Source organism: Chelonoidis abingdonii, chromosome 22 (genome assembly GCF_003597395.2).
Source record: "Chelonoidis abingdonii isolate Lonesome George chromosome 22, CheloAbing_2.0, whole genome shotgun sequence".
NCBI lineage: Eukaryota > Metazoa > Chordata > Testudines > Testudinidae > Chelonoidis > Chelonoidis abingdonii.
Genome location: NC_133790.1, coordinates 7478938 through 7496974, shown reverse-complemented (window position 1 = coordinate 7496974; position 18037 = coordinate 7478938). Strand labels below are relative to the sequence as shown.

General features: G+C 45.0%; 1 protein-coding gene across 3 annotated transcripts in view; it reads right to left on the bottom strand.

Annotated features, from left to right (window-relative positions):
• Positions 1-17995, bottom strand: part of CAMKK2 (calcium/calmodulin dependent protein kinase kinase 2) — a 48265-nt gene extending 30270 nt beyond the window's left edge. Inside the window, exons 1-3 of one of the 3 annotated variants that reach the window (XM_032800685.2) lie at positions 17693-17995; positions 1656-1889; positions 1316-1395 (exon numbers count right to left, since the gene is read on the bottom strand). In XM_032800685.2, the coding sequence (XP_032656576.1) occupies positions 1316-1395; positions 1656-1833 (258 nt within the window). In that variant the 5' untranslated portion in view covers positions 1834-1889; positions 17693-17995. The remainder of the gene's footprint in view (positions 1-1315; positions 1396-1655; positions 1890-17692) is intronic. The other 2 variants (XM_075059891.1, XM_032800683.2) reach the window with 2 other exon arrangements.
• Positions 17996-18037: the final 42 nt, after the last annotated feature.

Below are 18037 nucleotides of genomic sequence, written 5' to 3'. Positions count from 1 at the left end.
CACAACCTCATAGCCCCCGTGACAGATGTGGCAATTTCCTGCAATATTTTTGACAGATCTGACTATATTAAGTGTATGTATCATTGTGGGCCAGCCACTGTATGTAATTCCATTGGGATGAGTGACCACACATCATCCAGCAATTACAAACAGTGGGAGGTGATTAGGCAAATTCACTCAGGTTCTAACACCTTCAGAGAAGTACCACCAGCTGCAGAGGCTGCATATACTAGTCCAAACTGGATTCTCCAGAGACCAAATAGACAAAGAAATCACTTTTGGATAAATAGCTTTCTTTCTGATCCAGCAAATGGACAGGACCTTCTGTCCAAGGGCAGGGCTGGAAGGACTTTGGGTGACTGACCCCTGGTAAGCGTTAAGCATATGTATAGGAACTTGTTTTTAAATGTTTTCTCTGTAATGCTTTCACCGTAAGTGTAAATGTGCTTTATAAAGATCTGTGTGATAAAACTCAACTGCTGGCATGAGTAGCTGAACAGTACGTTGTTCATAGTCATTGATGAGAAAGCAAAGCACAGATGCTGGCCTGTTTAGGCAATCTGGCTTGCTGGGGACAGTGCAGGCAGAGAATTGTACAGCCTGGAGGGAGAGAGAGGGAAAAGCCCCAGTCAGGAGATCTCCACCTAAAAGGGGTGAGGAGAGTGCATGCACAGTGATCCATGGTTGCTTCCACTGAGAAAGCTTTAATAAGAACACCATGTTCGCCTCACCCAGAAGGTGAAGACAAACACAGCATCAGATTACTTATCAATTAAACTGACCTCAGAACATTGAAAAGTGTTAACTTTTAAAAATTACTGTGCCCTGCTGAGTGAGGGACTCCCAGCCAAGACTCTCAGTTATCTCAACACTGGTTATGTCTGTCATGGTTGCACAGGTCAAACCCCTATTCTTTTGAACTTAGACAGGTGACTCATGCTCCAGCCATACACAACACCCAGCCCTCACAGAAGCAGAGCTCTTCTTCAACTCCACTTCTGGGGGAGGTTAGGTGCTCCACAGGAGCAAATATTCAGGGACATCTGATTATACGATAAATTCAGGAATCCCCAAGACCTTTGCTCATTAGGGCTGCACCCTATTCTCAATTTCCTTTAAAGTTCACAAAACACTATCGAAAGAGGACCCCTCCATGAATAAGGGGCTGTGTCAAAAAGTAGTAGGCTAAAAGCATTCTGAACCAGTAAGACTGCGGAAATAGTAACTGGTCTATACTCAGGAAAGCCACACATATTTCACAGAAATGCAGAGTCTGTGCAAAACATTCAGTTACATAGGACATGTTTTTCCTTACCTGAAAACCTGTAATAGAAACTTTATTTGATTCCACTGTTGGCCTCCGGGGCAATCGAGGAGAAGAATGTGGAGATGTAACTGGAGAATAAGGGAGAGATGGGTAAATGTAACGTTCATTCACACCTGCAGTGCTACTGGGTGACTGATCTTTCCTGTTGAGATAGTTTTGGTCTGAAAGATTCAGCTTGGCTTTTGACTCCTTTGTCAGCTCTGGGGGCCCCCTAGAGCGCCAGGAACACCCTCCCCTGCAAGACCCTAGCTATCAGACACCATCATCCCTTCACTGCAGTGTTCCACATGCTCATCTTCCTCCCGTCTGTCCTGTCCTCACTCCTCACCTGAGGCACCAGTCGAATCATACTCTGTCACCACAACAACAGACTCCATGCCCAAGTACTCAATGGTCAGTGACAACAAGCTACACAGATAGTCAGGTGCCTTCCTGCACTTGCTGCGTGGTTCATCGTAACAAATGGGTCTCTTGGTGGTAGGTCTGCTGGGAACACATGATGGCATGATGCACTGGCCGGCTTCATCCCAACTGATGGCATTGCTCCATCAGAGAGAGTAATCTAAAAGCATAAGAAATAGTTAGCAGCAACTTTGTAATGCCATACCTATTGGCCATGGATCATTCACAGGCTTATTTAAAGACAAGACTTACTGTTAGCTGGATAAGCAGCAAAGAGTCCTGTGGCACCTTATAGACTAACAGACGTTTTGGAGCATGAGCTTTCGTGGGAGAATACCCACTTCGTCGGATGCATGTCATGTATGTATTCACCCACGAAAGCTCATGCTCCAAAACGTCTGTTAGTTTATAAGGTGCCACAGGATTCTCTGCTGTTTTTACAGATCCAGACTAACATGGCTACCCCTCTGATACTTATTAGCTGGATGTTTAACTGATCTAACAATTTGTTTGAAAGTCAATAATTCTGGCACTTGTCACTCTACAGAATTATTCACTAATTATCCAATGAGCACCAAGGAGTTGACAATTCGACAGGTCGTAGTTTTCCATCCGAGACAGTAGTGATCCAGTTAATTCCTATTAATGTTAGCAGAGATGGGGACAAACCAGACCTCAAGGTTTGGGTTCAGATCAGAATTTGAAGCTAGATCCAATCTCTGCAATGTGCTAAATACTAACACCTATGAGATCTGGGAAGCTTTGGATTCAGATCTGGATTTCAAACCCAAGTTCTGGAGCATCTGAATCTGGGGTACACAGAGCACAAATTTCAGATTCAAGGTTTGGGGCCCTTCTGTAAATTATTGATGTAGTGCCCTGAGCATATTTGATGCTTTATAGAAATAAAGGAAACAGTTCCTGCCCCAAAAAGCTTACAATCCAAATCAGACAAGCAAAGAAAAGGACCACAACAAAGATGGGTTGGGACAGACAAAGGTTAGAAGAAAGAATTACCGGTATGTCATTTGTTTTGTACTTCCGCATAGCCAGCTTGTTAGGTCCGTTTGTTGTTGTTTAATAAGGTCAGGCTTCAGAACAGGAGAAGACAGCCTTGGAGTGCGGTCCCGTGGGGCCATTAAAGGTCCTGTGGCACTTTTTGTAACAGCAGATGTTAGTCCCAGTGCCCTTGCCCAATTCTAATTCAAGTTACAATTAGATGCTGTCTCCCTAAATGCCCCTTGCATTTTCAGTTAGACATACTGGTTTTCCTCACTTTCTGACAGACTGCTGGGTGGTGTTGCTGTGAGTTCTTAAATAGCTACTGCATTTCAGTGGCAAGCAAAGTAAACTCTATACACTCCTTACTTATGTCACAGAGACATGGTAAGGCTTAATATCTGCAATGTGCTTTGAGATCCTTGAATGAGAAGTGCACATTATTATTGCTGTTTGAATTATTATTATGAGGCTTTTATTTAAATGTTGATGATCCACTATTAGCACAACAGGGTAAAAGCTAAGACCAGGTCTAAACATTTGGCTAGGATTCTCTCACATAACTGACTCCCAGAATGCAGAAAGAGAAACATTTAGGCAGTAATATTCCTTTTACTCTCACTATATAAACAACCCTTAGCATCAGCATTAAGTTCTTTAAGAAAAGCCAGACACCCTAGCCTGGTCCTATTTATGGTCAGGGGAGTTGTATCATCAACTTCAATAGGGCCCGAATCGGGCCCTCTGCTCTCAGATGCATAGATGCAACTACAATAAATATCAATGGACATTGTATATTTTGTTTGTATTCCACTAGTACCCAATGATCCAGTCAGGATCATGCCCTCTTGTGCTAGGCAATGGACAAAAGACCATCCCTTCCCAGAACGTTTTATGGTCCTGAGAGTACCCAGTATCTTCAAAGACCAGGCCTTTATCTGCACTAGGGCCCTGACTCTGAAATCTGGTCTGCGTAGGCAGAACTCTGCACTTGTCTAGGACACCGTTGAAGCCAAAGGGACAACACATGGGCATAAAGACCTGACTGCTGGATTTGGACCTAAAAAAAATAACCAATCAACCACATTATTTTAGCTTATCCTCTATCCATTGTTTGCTTTCTATATTTTCCCTTTTTAGTTTTTTTTTAATTAGATTTATGAACCACGGTAATGACTGCAAAATTAACTTAGTTAAAAAAGGACAATATAATTGGCAAGTCTCTATAGCTCTGATGCATTAGAGACAGCTCCATACAGTTATTTCTCTGAAAACCATCAAGGTGAAATTAAGCAGTGGAATCTTTGCCTGTCCAAAGTGGATTGCTGTAAAAACCCGTGAATGACCCAAGTGTCATCTGGACGAGACAGCATTTCCGAGTTGCCAGAAACAACTTGGCTGAGATAACAGGCTGGGAGTTTTATTTTAGCAAGTCTGGAATACACAGGCAGAAAGATTATTGCTTTTCCCACTGCAACACAATTTTATTTTTAATTTCTAGGTTAACAAGTTGCCACCAGTAAAAAAACACCACCACAAACAATGATTTATTTATTTATTTTTGCCATGTTGTTCCAACACCTCAATAAGGTGGCTGCTTAAAATTAGATCCACTTGTGTAAAATTAAAAATTTACATTATGCTGTGCCCTCTGGCATAGCTGCTCTGAATCAATATAGTAGAAATTACATGTCAAATATAAAAAAAAAAGCACTCTCTTTCCCTCTTAAAGCCTTTATAATTGCATAATAGCCATTTCAGACACAGAATCGTCTGCATAAATTAGACCATTTTCTCTGAAGCTGGAATGGTCCACTGACAAAACTATGCTGCTTTTTTTTGGCACATCACAATTTACTGCTTGCAGATTAAGAGACAAAGAAGAAAAAGGAATTAAAATACAGTGAAAGATACAAATAAGTCCAGTTCTTAGCAGAAAGGGTAAATTTTTTAAGAAGAGATAGATTCCTCCCCACTCCCCGACAGATTCATCTGTCCCTTGCTGTTCAAAAGAGTTGGGATGCCTAATACTCCAGGAATATTACATAGGAATTTTTTCTCTCCGACAGGAAGTCTGTTATTGATGTGTGCTAGCTAGGACGCTGTGCTATTTGGCTTGGAGCAAAGCTGCTTGTATCTATCTATTTTGCAAATGTGTTCCTGGACCCTGGTTCTCAGCCAAGAAGCCTTCAGGTTTGGCAGCTGCTCCATTAAGTTCAGGTTGTTGATGTGGATTGGCGGCCCCCTGATGCCTCCATGGTGTGGAAGGGGGAGGGCAAAGAAGCCCTTAAAATTAAAGATTTAAACGTTAATCATTCCTGAGGAAGACTGCATTGGACCAGCACGGCAGCAAACTTCTCCTTTCCATTGCACACAGAGCCTGACTTCAATGGAGCAGGATCAATGGATACTTCATCTGATCTTTTCCACTGAGCCTTCATTTTTGCAGTTGCTAGGGAAAGGCATGAACAAAGCACACACCCAAATCTACATGTGCAAAATTAAAGGCAAGGTTTGAAAAATCAGGCTCCTTGGAACTTCAGGGTGCTTAGTGTCTTGAGAGTCCAATCCTGCTGCCACTGAAATTGTCAAAATAAATCCCAATCAAGTTCAGGGGGAGCTGGCCCAGGCCTTATATATTGAGCGTGAGCATTCTTGCTGCTGCTAGCAGATCCATGGAACAAAACCGATTAGGAGCAAAGCAGCTGTACTAGTAAATGACACTGGACTTGTGAATCCATTAGAACTGCACAGCACAAGTGCATTTTAATGCACTCCCTAGAGTGGTGCATTAGAAAACTGAAAAGCAAACAAGCAAAGAGAGCAGATGGCTCTTAAAGGCTGGTTTCCATTTGCTGTAGGTTCTTTTAGGAACCACGCCAGCTTGCAGAGATAAATAGCTTTCCCATTAACCAGGAACCATTGACAAAGTGCTGTGCCCTGCACTGCCACCATTCACCGCCACCTCACTTCAGAAACCACACCAAACAAGGAAGAATCTGGGCGTTTCTCATTCATGGGGCATAGCGAGATGAAACTGAAAGAAGTGGAAAGCTGGCTTGCCCTTGATGTGGTGTATTGCAAAGGCCAGAGCTAAGGAGGATCACAGCTAGCATTCTGGGGTGTGTATGCTTATCTGCTGGCCATCATCATCCTCTGCCTATATCACCACAATTATCCAAACCTAGTCTGGCCATTGTATACCATGGGCCCATGCAGGGCTTGGGCTACTTACCAGAAATGCTAGATTTTGCAGCTAGTCTTTACCCAATAGAAAATAGTTTCCAGCCCTTCAGAAAGAGTATGAAATGAAGTCAGAGCAATATCCATCGAGGTGGTGAAAATGTGCACATTTAAGCCCCACACCGGCCCTCCACAAACAGAATAGGGTGTGTGATGGCTGCAGCATTGGCAAGCCTGGATCCCAATTACATGACCTCAGAGGCCCCTTTGCCCCTTGCAGGGGCAGGTGGGGACCCTGAGAAGGAATCACTAGAACAGAAGGGCTGCACAGCTGCTCTGCACCCAGATCCCTCATTGAGAGATGGATTTCACCCCTCACACTTCACCTGCAGAAAATGTGGCTTTATTTGGGTCTTACGTAGGTGACATGAATTTTCACCGGTAGTGGTTTAAACTACTGTGCTGCTTTGCATTTGTTTCTGGTACCTGCTAGGGTTTTATAGCAATACGAAAGCAGAGATTTCCTAAAGTACTCAGTACCCCTCCTACATTAAGGGAGATGGCAAGATTCATATGCTTTGCAAGGTTAATACAGACACAGCCATAACTAGCCACTTGCTTGTCACATTAGAATCTTTTTTCATTAATAGGGCAGCTGCTTGAAGACTAGCAGGGATTAAAATGCTTATGGTGAATAGGTTCTGGACTAATACTCGTGTAAACGTGAATTTAAGTCACAAAGTATCAGCAACACTTTAGAGCAGAGAGAGTGCACTGGACTTGGGGAGTTAATTGGCTTGACAAGGCTAAATATATCAAGGCTGATTAATTCAAGAAGGCTTCCTGTGCTCAGTAAGCAGGCTAAAGATGATCAGACTCTCAACACAAAGCTTTATGTTTAAGAACTGTGGCACTTTACGCAGGCAGCGTCAAGGCAGAAAATCCACCAGACTTCCTTACCTGTGTTGCTCTGGGCAGGAGGAACGACTGAGCCTGAGAACTGGGAGGTAAACCTGTCGTCTTAAAACTTAGATAACACAATGAGCAAATTAGACCCCCACACAAATATTCCACAAACCCATTGCCTTTCAAGAAGGGCTAATCATGCAGCCAGTTTGTGGGAATGTGCAGAATCTAATGATCATGCAGTCTGTTTTTCTTTGTAATAAGCATATGGGGAATCTGAGGAGGAGGAGGATATAAATTTAATCAGCTGGAGAAAAAAAGGCAAAGCTGGACTGGAAATGAATTATTTTGAGAAGAAAAATGCATTTGCTTGTCTCGCCATTATTGCCAACACCCTGTAATCGCATAAACTGCACACGTGGAACACTGGCCCATTGTGGTGTTGGATCAAAGCATGCTATAAGGATGCAAATAGAATAACTACCTTGTTGTAGAGCCACACACATGGAAAAACTGCAAGAAGCAGAAAAGCCTGGTATGTATAATTTTTTATTGGCACATGTTTTGCCTGTGGGCTGCTCTCTATATATAAGCCATACCCACTGCAGTAAGAATATTAAAGGCAAACAACTGCACATCTAATTCAGAAATAAATCAAATATTAAAATGAAAGAATTTCATGCAATGCTAGTATCACTCAAAAGTCCGCATGGCTTAACAAAATGGTATGGGCATGAGGTTGACCTTAGTGAGGAGGAGGATAAGCAGTCTGACATTTATAGAATGCCCTTCCCCATCCAAAGGATTGCAGAGTGTATATTATAATTATATACACCCTCACTTTGCACACCACTGAAAATGCAACCACCTATGGAGTGGAACATGGCAACTGATTAACAGCACAAAAGTAAAACTAAACAATATTTGATGGTAGGGAGTAAAAACAACTCCTTTGCAAGTTATTTGTTCATTGATACTGTTCCTATCAAAACTGTAGTTGAGTGTTCCTAATAACATTGCATGCAAAACGAAATCTGTAGCATCAGAGGGTGATTTATCAATCCATCAAACACGCTGAATGCAGAACATAGAGAGGAAAAGCAGCCGTTAAGTGTAAAAGTTTTAATTGATAAACAACATGCTAAGAGTTTACTGGCAGCGAACACGTTGCAAAACTAAGAAAGGCTAGGAACAGGAAGCTGATGCAAGGGAAGAGAGAAACTTTCTAGAGACGTATTTATAGATGCTTGGTGCCAAATTCACAGTTGGCCAGAGAGGGTCCGTTCCCCTCACGTAAGCCAGTGGTGAATAAAGCATTTGATCCTCCACAAGGAGTTGTGTTTTGTTAATTTTTAGCCCAAAAGATCCCAGCTTCTTGAGTTTGATAGCTGAAGAGTTTCAGGGGAACAGAAAGTGGGCGGGGCCAGGGGCAAGCATACATTGCTCGTTTACACTTGACTCCCCTGAGATGCCTTTCTGACTCAGACAGAATTCCCTTACAGGTTTTAGTTTATTTTTGTTTCATATATTTTTAAAGGTGGCACCCATGAATATGAGGGACTGGCTGTACTGTGCAGAGCCAGTCATCTCCTTCTTCCCAATTCCTTCAGTCCTGACCTGCAGTTCTCGCTGTGATCCTAACTCTAGAGTCTAATACAGCCCTGCCAATGCTCTTTATGTTAAGCGATAAGCACTGTACAGAGGTCATTGTCTCTACCGTTACAGACAAGATCAGCTCACACATGTAATATACAGGAAGAAGATTCAATTCAGAGCAGCAGGATCCCTGCTGCTCATGTCTTGAGCCTTTTTAGGGTCATTAAAATGAGAATACCCAGTGATCTCAGCCAGGATTTAAATCCAGACCTCAGAGATTAAAGCCAAGCACATTAACGCATCACCCCACTTAGCTCTTGCTTCTCTGAATCTTCAGTATCTAGGCAGTTTCATTTCTTGATATATGTCGATGGAGCAAGTGATGAAAAGATAGTAACACTGCTATGTGCTTTTATTCCCACCACTAACTGGGCCCTTTTGACAATCTCATCAGCAAGGCCACGTATTGAGTAAGGACTCTGATCTGTCCTAGCAAAACAAGACAACTGGGGGGTGGGGGAGCGTTATGCAGGGTGACCGGATGTCTCAATTTTATAGGGACAGTCCCGATATTTGGGGCTTTTTCTTATACAGGCTCCTATTACCCCTCCCCACACCTGTCCTGATTTCTCACACTTGCTATCTGGTCAGCCTAGTGTTATGGAAACCTGGACTGCCACTGCCAGTGCTGTACCTGGGCCGGGGGGTTGACAGACAAATACAGGCTCCAGAGCCATTAATCTAGCATCTTTTAATAGCAATAAATTGACTTAAAGAAAAGCCAAAAAACTAAGTCAGGCTAGCTACAGTTCATAGGAATGCAAAGAGTGTCATATCTCATCATCTGGGAACCAGAGTTAAGAAAGTCAGTTATTAGCATATCCCCCTGGACCAGCTCATTGGAGTCATTTCTGAAAATGGTACAAACTAGCATACTGTGTGCTGCAATAGCTAATACTTCCCCTGTTGGGGGGAGGGGAAGGAAATGGATAGTCTTGGGGCTAAACCTAAGGACTGGGTCTAAAGAGAGCTGGGTTCCACTGCAAGCACTGCCAAGGACTTCCTGTGTGACCCTGGGCAAGTCACTTCACTTTTCTCTGCCCCAATTCCCCATCTGTTAAATAAAGATAACCTGCTATTTGCATTGTAGTAACACCTCGGAGCCTAGGAATTGACCTGTACAAACACCAAAAAAGGGCTAAGAATGACTGAAGGCAGATCCCAGCTCACTTTTGGACTCCCTAGCTTCCCCCCCACCCCACATCTGAATAGGCATTTGCCTTGTTAATGTCTTGATTAATCTAATAGCAAACAAAGTGCTATTTTTTTCTGCATCCTGGTTAAAAGTTAACCAGAGAACAATGAGGATCAGTTGCCTCATTTTTGCTAGACAAAGTACAGTCATCATTTCACTTTTTGTGATCAAAGGGTCTCTCATAACTTCCAAGAACAAGATGACAAAAATACAATTTGTAATAATGGTGGCACTGATCACATGCCACCTCCTCCTACAGGCTAACAAAAACGTTGATGGAAACCCGCTAGCAACTGTAGCACACAAAGACTATATCTACATTAGATTTTTTGATAGAAATCTCCCACCATTGCACTTTACATTGGTGCAACTCAGAAGAGAGTTTGATAACATGATGATAAAAATGCCACAGGCCAACTGAGTCCTGCCTAGGGTTGCCAGGTGTCCAGTTTTCAACCGGAATGCCTGGTTGAAAAGGGACCCTGGCAGCTCCGGACAGCACTACTGACTGGCCCGTTAAAAGTCTGGTCAGCGGTGCAGCTCCCTACGTGCCTGGCTCTGTGCGGCTCCTGCAAGCAGCAGCATGTCCCCTCTCTGGCTCCTATGCATAGAGACCCGTAGCTGCCCCCGCCCCAAGTGCCAGCTCTGCAGCTCCCATTGGCCAGGAACTGCGGCCAATGGAAGCTGTGGGGGCAGTGCCAGCAGATGAGGCAGCATGCACCACACAGAGCCACCTGGTCACGCCTCCATGTAGGAGGCGGAGGTAGGACATGCCGCTGCTTCCAGGAGCTGCCTGAGGTAAGCACAGCCCGGAGCCTGTACCCTCTCCTGCACCCTAACCCCCTGCCTCAGCCCTGAGTCCCCTCCTGCCCTCCAACCCACTTGATCCCTGCCTGGAGCACCCTCCTGCACCTCAAACTCCTCATCCCCAGCCCCACTCTAGAGCCTGCACCCCAAGCTGGAGCCATCATCCCCTCTTGCACTCCAACCCCAAGCCAGCCCAATGAAAATAAGCGAGTGAGTGAGGATGGGGTGAGCGGGAGCAGGGCCTCAGAGGAGGAGGTGGGGCAAGGCTGTTCAGTTTTGTTCAAGTATAAAGTTGGCAACCCTATTCCTGCCTCCACTTATGAGCCCATCGTTGGGACCACTGGCCTCATGAGGCTTAATCCACCAGGGAGGGGTGAGCACTAATGATCTTTGTTAACTGTTTGGTGAGTTATAGGGCTACTTCCCTCAGCCTTGCCCATCCAACAGAAAATGGCAAGAGTGTGAAAATCAATGCGGGGGCTGAGCTGGGAGTGTGCATAACTCTGGGGGATTGGCAGGTAGATTCCCAGAGGAGTCAAAAATGACATTTTACAAGAACTTCAAGAATCTTGATAAGAAATGTGAGCGCCACTGCTGGGAGTAAAAGCACAGCACTTATCTTGGTTAAAGTATGAAGGCAGCACTGTGAAGCATTTGCAGATAGTCTGGAGAATACAACTATTGCCTGCACGCACTAAGACCTCAGTTGAGCAAAGCACTTAAGCACATACTTAACTTCAAGCACATCAACAGTCCCACTGACTTCAATAAGACTACTCATATGCTTAAAATTAGGCCCATGCTTAAGTACTTTGCTACATTAGGGCCTGTGTGGCATGTTACATGAGGTACTCAGCCTCCTTAGCTCCCATTAGCATTGGCTCCAGTATCTTGGTCAAATTCCAACCAAGGAGCTCACAGCAGCAAAGTATGTGAGCAGTAGATCAAGCCTCCCACCTCCCAGGGAGCTGACTTTATGAATGTGCCGAAAGAATTTTTAAATCTGATAATTATTTAATTTTTTAAAATGCACTGTTAATAGAGCAGCCGCCAGATGGAGTTTAGCAACAGCAGAAGCATTTTGCCACCATAACACAGAAAGGGTCTGGAAAACAAAAACCCCAAACTAATCTCTACCTCCCAAAAATAATTCCTCTGCATTGATGTGTTTGATCGCCTGTCAGTTGAAGAAGAAAAGATGTCAGGGAACTGTAGGCAGCATCTGACTACTAAAAGCCCCAATTATTGGCACTTTCCAGATGAAAATCCTGCTTGAATGCATGTGTACATGTATCACTCATAAATATATTAGCTCTCTCCACTAATACCTAGCCAATGGGAATCCTCTCAGGATTCATACAAATAATAATTTTAATAAGTTCTCCCTGCTAGTTAGAGAATGAGCTGCTTTGTGAACTCCACTTAAAAGTCATTACGCAGAACTGGGCTGAAAGCAAAGCCCTGATCCCCCAAAATGCTTTAACCGTCTAATGAAAGGTGGGTTCCCTTGGTTTGATATTGCTCAGCAAGATACTTAAAGTCATTTGGTTATAAATGAGTTTTATTTTTAAACCTACATACCATATTCATTTCAGGCAAGGGATACCTAAAAGGACAGACAGCCTTTTCACTTCTAGAACACTGTGGACTGACTAACTGCAAGGCCAGGTTGTGAGGAAAAGTAAGTATATTACGGTAGTGCTCAAAGACCTCAAATTGGTATTGGGGCCCCATTGTCCCAGGCACTGGACAAGCAAAGAAAAGAGACAATCCCTGCCCTCAGAGCTAAAATGGTCTAATATTAAATGAGTTTGGTGGGTCCCTGTTCAGCTCCTGGTAGACTGGGGGCAACATCACCAGAACTACCAGAAAAACTGGCAGTAATTGGCCCCCTTACTGGTAGTCCCAGCAGAGAATTAACTGCCTTCTCTCCCATTTCTCCCTCTTGAAAGAGATCTCTCCAGGTCACAGACAGTGCTGCTCTCCCACCATGTTCTGTGGCCAGAGAAAACCACTCTCCAAAGCAGTTAATCAGCACCTTTGACCAGCACTAAATTCACCATTCACACATCCATGGAGACTATTGCTTTACTTGACCGTTCTTGGATGCCTTAAATCCCAAGCCTCACAGACATAAGATAAGGCTCCTGCTCCTGTATCAGTTCATGAGTCCCAGATAAGTATTTGCTAAACGGCTTTCAGCAGTTATTGCAAATCCTTGCCCAGAAAGATCCCAAGGAAACTGAACCAGTTTGCTTGCTCACTGCTCTCCTGAACTGTGAAATTGACTGGATCTCGTACGGTACTGTACTGTATTTGCTAACAGGTGAAATCCAGCAAGAACTGTGAAATAAATTAAATCCAAAGACAGGTGTTTTCAAACCTGTGGGAGTGTATTACAGTACAAACCATTGAACAGGGGCTTGGCAAAGCCTCCAAGTAGCTGATCTCATCAAACGGCACTGGAGTTAAGTCTGGTTTTGTTCTAGTCGTAGCACGAAGCCACTCTCGGTGGAGTGAGCAGCCTCCTCCTTCCGGCTGATGATAGCTCAATATCTGTCTTCATTCTCTTTGAGTTCAGTGTGGCCCCAAATCCTAAGGAATGAAGCTGGATCATCTCCATCGCTATGCAGGCATCTTTGGCTCCCTGGGATCATAAAGCTCCTCCTTTCTAAGCACTCATGGCACCAGATTTTGATCTCTATTACACTAGCATAAACCCAAGAGGATCCTGTTGAAGCCAGTGGAGTTACTCTGGATGTATACCTGTGCAACTCAGATTAGGACCTGTCTCTGGTGATGGCTCATGCTATGCTAAGACTCCTCTTCTAAGGAGGGCCACACAGTCAGATGCTCCTCTGTTTACTTTGTTCTTTTGCTGCCACTTTTATGCTGATGATGCTCAACGCCATGTATACGGTCACAGCATTACTCGTACCCCCCCGACCTCTCTCTGGGTGTCTTGCGCAGGTAAGATTGTGGTTTTGCCTCTGTTTCCTTCAGATAACTCACTCACTTTCAGTAAATGTGTAACTCCTCCATCTCCTCTATCTTTCTCCTCAACTCACATTTTCCCTTTGCCTTTAACTGTAGTAATCCATGAACCTAAACTCTCTTCTTCTTCCTCCTCCTTCTCCTACATCAACAAGTTGCCTATCATCCCCTCTGCAATGATGACTATGTATCACTTCTGAACCAATCCTCATCCATGCCTTCATCTCCTCCTGCCTTCACTAAGAGAAGTCTCACGTCTCTAGCCAGTTTCCAGCTCTCCAAATGGTGTGCACGTGCAGTCCTTGGCTGCAGTTGCCAGCTTCCTTGCATGCAGCGCCTCCATAACTCCCCACTGGCCTCAGGATTTGCTTCAATGGCTCCCTCTTTAAAACCATCTAAGGATTTTGCTCTCTCTCTTCTCCTTTCACTGCTTGTACCAACTCCTGAGTATCAGCACGCAGCAAGTCCCTTTACCATTGACCACTGATGGTGTGAAAGCCTTCTCCTCTGCAGCTCATGTCCTTCTGTCTCTCTCAACCACACTGACTCCATTTCTTTTCAAATTTAACCTGAAAAGATCTTTCCTTCTGATCCAAACAATCTAAGTCTTTTAGGTACTTACATAGCGCCCACATGTATTTCTCCTCGTAGCACTCCTGTGAGGCAGAGCAGTGCTATTATCCCCACTTTACAGATGGAGAACCGAGGCAGTGAGAGACTAAAGTGTCTTGCCCAAGGTCACATAGGAAGTCAGTGGTGGAGCAGGAAGCTAAACCCTGGCATCCGAAACCCCCGACTAGAGAGCTGGACCATTCTTCTCCACTCTGCTCGTACTTTTTAGCAATCAAATTATTTTGAGATAAACAACAAAAATAATGTTGTGAATCTACGCAGTGCTTTCTAGAGGATTTTCAGAAGGCTTTATAAAAGATAAATTACATTACAGAGAGAAATAGTCAGAAAATTACAGAACAAGAGAATTAAAATAGAGCCTCACACTAAAACGCAAACACGCTCAAGACAGTATTTATAAAGAAATCTCGACAGTCTCTTAGTATTACTAGAGAGAATATGAGAAGCATGCACTATGTAGTTCCATCAGACCACGCTTTACAGAAAGGGTAACTTAAACAATGTGATTAGTGGATAGATCCCTGGACTGAGACCCCGTGCCTCGGTCTCCCCATCTGTAAAATGGGGATAACGATACTAACCTCCATGCTTTGAGATCTATGGATAAATACCATTACACAAGAACTACGTATTGTTATTTCAGGTTCAGGTCATAACATTAAAGAAAAGGGCATTTTGTTTGGTGGAGAATGAAATAATTTATGTAAACTACGAAGACTTGGTCACTGATGGCCACAAGTGATCTGAACTTGCAATAAGGGGAGAATAGGCCCGTTAGTTTAATCAAAACAAATATAGAGAAGTACACACTGCTACACAGCAGACACACACAGAGCAGACAGAAGGAGGAAGAAGTACAAGTAATGTCATCTCAGCTGAGATAAATACGAAACACTCTCCTTATTCTGGAATGTTAATGTCCAGTAGTATCCTGAAGGAAAGTAAATGTGCTGGCTGCTTGATGTGCAGAAGAAAAATACTATTGGGGAGGGGGGAAATCAGAGTAACCGCTTGAAGGAACAAGAAGTTTTCAATCCCCCCCCAGTGTGAAACTGTGGGAGATGTGGAGACAGTCTCATGTGGGAGAGTGCAGAGAGCTGCATCAGGAGCAGATTATAAGAGATACAAGTCAGATCAACAAGAAGGCCTCAGTGTCTGTGAAAGTAGCCAGAGCCAGAAATCAGGATGCAATGGAAAATGAAACAAATAGGAGCTAGGGTGAGAGGCTAGAGGGAAACAGTGTGATACTGTTGCAAAAAAAAGCAAATGTGATTCTGGGATGCATTAACAGGTGTGCTGTTAACAAGACACGAGAAGTCATTCTTCCGCTCTACTCTGCGCTGGTTAGGCCTCAACTGGAGTATTGTGTCCAGTTCTGGGCACCGCATTTCAAGAAAGATGTGGAGAAATTGGAGAGGGTCCAGAGAAGAGCAACAAGAATGATTAAAGGTCTTGAGAACAAGGACTGATGAGAGCTGAAGATTGGTTCTATTTAGTTTGGAAAGAGAAGACTGAGAGGGGACATGATAGCAGTTTTCAGGTATCTAAAAGGGTGTCATCAGGAGGGAGAGAGAAAACTTTCACCTTAGCCTCTGATGATAAACAAGAAGCAATGGGTTTAAACTGCAGGCAAGGGAGATTTAGGTTGGCATCAGGAAAAAGTTCCTAACTGTCAGGGTAGTTAAACACTGGAATAAATTGCCTAGGGAGGTTGTGGACTCCATCTCTGGAGATATTTAAGAGTAGGTTAGATAAATGTCTACAGGGATGGTCTAGAACAGTATTGGTCCTGCCATGAGGGCAGGGGACTGGACTCGATGACCTCTCGAGGTCCCTTCCAGTCCTAGAGTCTATGAATCTGTGAATCTATGAAACCTGACCGTTAAAGGGTTTACTAAACAGGGCTGCTTCCGACACACATGGAGCTGCAGGAAAATCTAGAACAAGGGAGGGGGCAGTCGGCACTAACTAAAAAAAATTAGCATATTCCACCTGTTTGTTAAGCTCATACCCTGACAATCTGGAACAATCCTAAAAAAAAAAGGGTGAACATAGGTCTACAGCAGTAAAAGAAAGCTTTAGGGGAGGCTAATTTAATGGTAGCCACTTGGGCTTTGGAATTATTTGTATCATTCCTATTCCTAGAACATACAAAAAACAAATAATCACTTTACAAAATGATAGCTACTGCCCCGAGAGTTAAAAGATTGACCTTTTCGCAGCTCCCACATCTCCATTTAGAGACACACCATCAGGTCAAAACTGGCCCCAAACTTACATTTTCTTAGGATAAAAATGGCTACAAAAAAAAAGTCTTTGCCAAACCTAGATCCAACAGGAAGAACTTGGGGGCTTTACTCCAACAGAAACATATTCTTAACTAACCTTCCGTCACCAGAGTTTGCAACCCAAACACTGGCATGCTGGGCTAGTGCATAAAACCCCAGACACCTGAGTAGAAACAGAAGTGAAAACTAATTTCCTTTTTCCCAACCTGTGAAAAATGCAAAAATGGTTGTGTGCGCCATGGGGATGGGAACAGGTGCTGCAAGTTCCTTAGCCCCTAGGGTATGAAGAGCCTGTCAGTTTTGCCTCTTTCTGGCTGCTGTGGCCCTGTGTTGCTGTTTAGTTGGTTTGGTTTGTTTGCTTGCTTGTGTTTTGGCAGGGTGGGGAGAGGCCAGTCGACTTTCAGCTAATGAAGTGGGGGGCTGGGGATTTGATTCTTCCCAGCCATCACTATCACCGGTGCGTGAGAGGACAGGGCTTGACAGGGAGGATGAGGAATGAGCCCCCCCCCCATACATATTTGAAAGCGGGCAGATCCAAGCTAGGCTCCCCCTAAGGGCATGCGGACTAAGCTAACTCAGGGGTGCATACCGTTATATGGCAGCAGCTGCTGGGTTCTGCACGTGGGCGCCCCATCCGCGCAGCATTCCCAGGCCCAGGGAGCTGGACAGGATCACAGCTCACCTCTCAGTACCCAGCGGCAGCTGAGTGACAAGCACCAGCCACCAGAGCCAAACAAAGCAAGCCCAGTTAGAGAGGCAGTGCAGAGTCTCTCAGCAGGTTTCCATCCCATGTCCTTTACGGGTTCCCCCCACTACCCCGGCCAGTATCTTATTCGTTTCCCAGCAAGGTCCCTGCATAACATCACTTCGGGGAGCCACCCTCCACCGAGCTGCAGCTCCTCTTCCACCCAGCATCTCCCCACCAGCCAAACCCAGGCCTCTCTCTGTGTCCCCTGTGGTACTCTGGGGTCCATCCTCTGCACTAGCCAAGGATGCAGCAGGGGCCAGAAGACTCAGCACCATCCAGCGCGGAGATACCGGGGAATATCTCCCACCCTCACACAAACAGAGCCCCGGGCAAAGCGACTCTCCTTTTCTGGGCTGGCCCAGGCCTCCCCCTGCCAGCCAGACACGGGCTGCAACACCCGCTCGCTCCCCGCGCCCGCACCCCCGCCCGGAGTTCGGTCCCAATTCCAGGGCAAGGCAATTAAATCCCTCCACCCACCGACAAGCGGAAAACGCCGCGGCCGCTCTCGGATGCCCGCCTGCCCCCGCCGTAAGGGGCACGGAGCCCCCGCTTACCTAGCAATCGCCCCCGGGCACAGCTGCAGCCGCCCCCTTCTTCTGGGTCTCCATTGCGCTGCGATTCCCCACCTTTCCCCGGCGCAGCAGCTCTTCCCCCAGCTGCTGCCAGCGGCACCTCGATTGGCTGCGACTGGGAGATTTTCCGGCCCAGAAGGAGAGAATCAGATTTCACCAGCACCCTTGTTATTGGCCGCTGCAAAGCCAGAGCTTCGCTGACTGGCCCAGATGTGCAGCCTGCACGCAGGTCTCTCCCAGGCCTTTTTGCTTTCAATTTTACTCTCAAGCTGTACAGACAGCGGCAGATGACAGCAGGGAATAGAAAACGGGCGGCACGCAACACAC